Raw genomic sequence first — 5,841 nt, forward strand, 5'->3', positions numbered from 1 at the left:
GTTTTTATATTCCAAAGGATTTAATGAAGGGCTTCATATAAAATCCTCGGATATCAGGAATGAAGTCAACTCTTTTGACCACATCCTTACAGAGTAAATTGTATGTATATCAGCCATGCAAGCATATGGAACTGACAAATTTGTAAGTCTGTTTAAAAAGTACCCGCAATATAAGAAAGTATGCACAATTGTTACCTATCTATCCAGAGAGTAGCATGGCTATTTAGAACAGTTTCTTCCCTTTACCATGATCTCATTCTGATCACTTCCAGTTCATCTAGGTCAGGGGTGTCAAATTGCCAGCCAGCAGGCCGGATCTGTCATGGCGAAACCGCGCCCACCCCATTGCCAGCAATGGAAAAAGGTCACGTGACATTGCAAGTTTGACACCCCTGATCTAGGTGATCACTCTGTTACTCATGTGTTGCAGCTGTGATTTCATTTCACCTTTTAACAGCAATTTTTTTATCCAAACCTTTACCTATGCTAGTTTTCTGAGCTTGAATCTACTTTCAAGAAGGCAAGCAATATATTCTATCCATGTCAATGTTTTAGTCTTTCTTTGAAAAGCAGTGTGAAACTAACTTATATCTCAGTAGAATATGTAATCTACAGACCCCCTAAGTCATCATCAAGATTATGATGACTGTAGTTCTCAGGATTACCCTGTGATATTGGCAAATAGGAAATTCAAGTAGGATATGAAGTTAAGACAGAGGCCGTTATATATTTATCTGGGTAAGATAGCGGATCAAATAAAGATCTGAATACTGAACTGAAGCAGCTTCTTGAAAATCTGAACTGAAGAAGCTTCTTGGATGAAAAGCAAAACGTTTTCAAGGGAGGGGGGAAGAAAGTAAGTCCAGTTGCCTTTTGAAAAAGCACTTTTCGGACAACCTGGATGACCTGGATGACTTGGAATCTCCACAGATATCTGAATACTTGAAAATGAAATAGACCTTCTCAACTTCAAGTGATGGCCTGGCCCACCTCAAGTAGGATCAAATTATATTCAGTATAAGTAGCAAGCTGCCCCAGGATAGACAAAGAGATCCACTTTTTTTATTCAATCATTGGAAGGAAATTAGAAAGAAATTAAGAAAAGCTCTGCCCTAATGTATTAGGCAATAAATTGGTTCTAAATGGGAACCGCTGTTCTTGAAATTATTGTAATATTATCTTGTTCATCTCAATAAACCTTGCTTAGAAAAAACTACTTTCTGTCGGACCCTTCTGCCAAAGAGATTGACCCTTGGGTGGCTGCAGGAGACCTGAGGGAAAAGGAAATGAAGAGATTTCTTTCTACTCAGTTCCTGACATTTTACACTAGCTCAGCTATGAAGAATACAAAGACATCAAAATCTACAGTAGTCACTTGGGAACACTCTGAATCACCTCAGGAGAAAGAGATGGAGTAAGGGGCACAAGAAAAGTTTTTAGCTATGTAAAATCATATCATAGAGGATGAATAGCAGTTTAACTAGAGCAAAGAAACAGCTGTGAATGTGGGTTGTAGAAAGGTGATCTAAGATGTATGTTAAATATAGCTTCTTTGGTTAAAACCTTGAGAAATATCTCAGGTGATGCTGAAGAAATGTTCCCTAGAGGTTTTAAAGAAGGCAGTGGATGAGCTGTTAGGAATATGTAAGGATAGGCAATCAAACTCTTGAGTTACTCAATACACATCCATTGTCTTACAGTTTCGTAGGATTATTTTCCTTACAATCAGTGCCTATCCTTTTCTTACCTGTGTTCCCATTCATGTGCAAACATGAAGCAAGATTTGTTTTGCCACAGAGCAAAATATTTGATCCTGAATGTTGCACTGAAAATATACACAATGGCATTCACCTTGATATCTTGCAGCAGTTTTCATTTATGTAGGAAAATCATGAGTTTGGAAGCAGTTCTTGATTAGACGTTTGTCTTTGCCATAAGCAGGGCAGGAGTAAAGAATCGATCTCTGTTGATAGGATCACTGCATGTAGTAATCTAAGAGTAATGCTGATGCAGTGCTATCATTCTGCACATGAAAGTGACCTTTGTGGAGATGATACAGACAGCTCTGGGTCCCATAGTTGCTAGGAAACTTCATAGAAGCAGGGCAGTGTGGATGCAACATGACGAAGAGCAGCAATCCAGAATATTGAGAATCATTCTGCTGGTTCTTCCTGTTTTAGAATAGTAGGAAATGGAAGAAAGTGCTCAGTCCTTCTAATTTGTATGTAAATGAGCGTGCATGTGGATCTGTGTCAGTCCATTTCTGTACCTATGTCACTAGAGCTTATAAATCTGTCACCAACATGAAAACTACATCCTAACTTGGGATTATGTAAGTTGGGATGCTGTCCCTGTTACAATAGTTATAAGAGGTAAACATGATATTAAATATCTGTGTCTGTGTCCCTAGTTTGGCTCTCTTTCACAACCATCTTTGTGTTGTCTGCTTCTGATCTCCACCAAACTCTGAACTGTATAGACCTTTAGGGTCCCAGTAGTTTCCCTGCGTGCTTTTGTCAACATAATGTCCACAGTGGAATCACTCATCTTTGCTCAATAGGCTTGTGAATCTGCTATGATTTGAATGGATCCGGTTAACTAGGAAGTGGGCAGGGCTTACCCATGAATGGATCTTGTGTTTGGTGTGGAGGATATGGCCCTCAGCTCCAGCCTACATGATTGAGCAGGTGAAGCCACAGCACTCCTTCAAGAAAATGAGGCCTGTCTTTGTTACATAGGGTGGGGAGGTTTGCTGTCCTCTTGATGTCATCTTCTTTTCTTTTACAGGAGCTATGAAGAAACAATTGGTTATTGCCATAAGAACAGCACTTGTCATATAGCTCTGGAGAATGAACTACAAGCTGATCTGGGGAAAGGGGGTCTCTCTGATGTCTGAGCAATTCATTAGGAAAGACTGAGTACTAGTGCTGGGTCAGAACTAACTGATGACTATCCTGAGTATTCACAGAGGAGAAATACCTTAATCAAGTAGTTGCAAAAATTACAGCAAATCCTATGTCCATTAAAATGCTGCACTGGTCAGTCTCTCATCTTCAATATTGTTCCTGCTTTGGGCATTACATTTTTTGAATGACTCAGAGAGGTTGACTGCATTATTCAATTGGCCAATAGTGAGATATGGCTGCAAAAAATGCAAATGCAATCAACAGCATTAAACTTATTTTAATCATGATCAGTACTTATTCTATTCTGTTCTGTTCAAACTCCATCCTGAGTACTATGTCCAGTTTTAGGCATCACACTTTAAGAAGGATTTAGAGAAGTAGGTTCAAAGAAAGCCTGTATGGATGATTAGAGGACTAGAAACATAAACCTATGAAAAAAAGATTAAAGGAGCTTGTCATGTCTAACCTTGGAAAAAATGATTATGGGGATAGCATTCTTCCAATATCTGGAAGAGTAAAAGAAGGTCCAGACCTGTTATCTCTCATTTTAGAATTCAGGGACTGTCATTATAAAAGGCTGATTCTGGATGAATGATAGAAGAAAATTATGAACTCTGAATAAGCAGAGAGTAGAAGCAATTATCTAGAAAGATGGTGGGCTTCCTGTCATTGGGGGCAGTTGGACAGTCATCTGTCTGGGACACTTTAATTTGGATTCTTGCACCAAGACTAGAGTTGAACTCAACGACCTAAACCAGTGGTTCTCAACCTGTGGGTCGGGACCCCATTTGGGGTCGATTGACCATTTCATGGGGGTTGCCAAGCAAGGCTGTCCGCCATTTTTTTGTCCGCCATTTTTTCCCCCTTTTCCGGCGGGTACCTTACCTCCCTTGGGCTGGGCCAGCTGGTGGTCGGCCTGCTCCGTCTCTGCCGCTTGCCAGCTACGCCTCGGCCGGTGCAGGGGGCAGAACCACGCATGCGCGGCGCTCCCGGGCAGGGAAAGTCCTCGACTTACAACCGGTTGGGTAGTCCTTGGCTTATGACCGGTTTAGTCCTCGACTTACGACCGGTTTAGTCCTCGACTTACGACCGGTTGGGGTCGCGGCATTAAAAAGGTTGAGAACCACTGACCTAAACCATTCCTACCAACCCTATAGTTCTACAAGAATAAATATGCAGGATAAAGTTCAGCCAATAATACAAACTCACTAATTTTGCTTAATACTATGCAGATTTCTTTCTTTCGCTCTTTGTATAAGCATGCATACATTATCTTGTCCATAAAAAGCAGGAGAGACAATTCCACATTCATGAGTACCTACTTGTTTTCAGAAGGCAGGTTTTGGAAAGCTTGTTCTTTAAAAATTCAGCCATTTCCTTATCTTCTTCTCGTTCTCTGTGAAAAGAAGAAAATTTTCATCAAAGAATAAGCAGTCACTACTTAGATCTGAAAAGACGATCACAAAGGAGGTGGAGTCTGAGTGATGGCTCTCCAAATCTCTGTGAAAGAGAAAGCTACTTTTCTTTGATTCTTGAATTCTCACATTTAGAGTAGTAAATAAACTAGTTCCCATTTATTGGCAAGGAAGGTGCTTCAGTGGGATGTGATCATCTGGTCATTGGCTACATATACTTGTTTCTTGTCTTTTTATCAAATATTTCAAAATTCACAGAACCTCAAATAACCAATTAGGAAGTTTGGGGTAACATGATGGATGGATTTCTTAGGAAGACGTGATTTTGCTAAGTTTGTATTCCTGCCTTGATTACTTTTCTGTACAGGTAGTTCTCAGCGTACGACCACCATGAGCTCAAAATTTCCTTGGCTAAGCAAGAGAGTTGTTAAATGAGTTTTGCCCCCTTTTACAACATTTCTTGCCACTGTTGCTAAGCTAGTAAGCGTAAGCTTCCCCACTGACTTTGTTTGTCAGAAGGTCACAAAAAATGATCACATGACCCTGGGACACTGCAACTGTCAAAAAACATGCCAACAGCCAAGCTTCCAAATTTTGATCACATGACATGGGGATGCTATAATAGTCATAAGTGTGAAAAATGATCATAAATCATTTTTCAGTGCCATTGAAACTTCAAACAATGACTAAAAGAATGGGTGTAAGTCGAGGACTATCTGTAATCTACTCCTGTTGCCACATTTCCTTTGTCAAAGACCCAACAGTGTTTTAAACAGGATGGTATGATTAATGCCAAACTGAATGTAACACAGTACAGAAAAGAAGTGAAAAAAATTCTGACTTTGTGTCCAAACTGTTCAGAAAGCAAACTGGTTTAGCAGAATGCCTGCATGGTACAGTAGATAAAACACTGGCCTTTTGGCAGCAACCTTGTCCAGCTGAGTCTCCCACAGATGTGTTAGGATAATTTGGATTCCAAAATCACAATTCAGCCTTCTGAATCTACATCTTTCTAGTGCACTTTTCTGCATCCTGATATCCACTAGCTTTGCTGGACTGCAATTCCCAGAAATGCTAATTATTGACAATGCTGGTTTGGAATTCTAGGAATTGTAGTAATACTGGGCCTCAGCTCTGCAGGGTTATTATAGGAATAAAAAGGAATAACTACTATGTGTTTTCTTGGAATGTTTGCAGTATGGGGGAACATGTGTCCCTCCTGGCTGGTACTGGCGGCTCGGGAGGGGACACGAGCCTGGCTCCAGGGAATTATAAACGCTTCTTTGCGGGAGGGTGCCTTCCCCGCAGCCCTAAAGGAGGTGGTGGTGAGGCCCCTCCTTAAGAAGCCCTCCCTGGATCCAGATGTGTTGGCAAATTATCGTCCAGTCTCCAACCTACGCTTTGTGGCGAAGGTTGTTGAGAGTGTGGTTGCACGGCAGTTTCCCCGGCACCTGGAGGAAACGGTCTATCTGGACCCTCTCCAGTCGGGCTTCAGGCCGGGGTACAGCACGGAAACGGCA

General features: G+C 41.1%; 1 protein-coding gene across 1 annotated transcript in view; it reads right to left on the bottom strand.

Annotated features, from left to right (window-relative positions):
* Nucleotides 1–2,671: 2,671 nt before the first annotated feature.
* Nucleotides 2,672–5,841, bottom strand: part of LOC107286789 (uncharacterized protein C16orf45 homolog) — a 14,071-nt gene continuing 10,901 nt past the window's right edge. The window contains exons 5-6 of the mRNA XM_015815214.1: nt 4,229–4,302; nt 2,672–2,790 (exon numbers count right to left, since the gene is read on the bottom strand). Of these exons, the coding sequence (XP_015670700.1) occupies nt 2,672–2,790; nt 4,229–4,302 (193 nt within the window). The remainder of the gene's footprint in view (nt 2,791–4,228; nt 4,303–5,841) is intronic.

Source organism: Protobothrops mucrosquamatus, unplaced genomic scaffold (genome assembly GCF_001527695.2).
Source record: "Protobothrops mucrosquamatus isolate PMUCROS unplaced genomic scaffold, P.Mucros_1.0 scaffold325, whole genome shotgun sequence".
In the NCBI taxonomy this organism is placed as follows: domain Eukaryota; kingdom Metazoa; phylum Chordata; class Lepidosauria; order Squamata; family Viperidae; genus Protobothrops; species Protobothrops mucrosquamatus.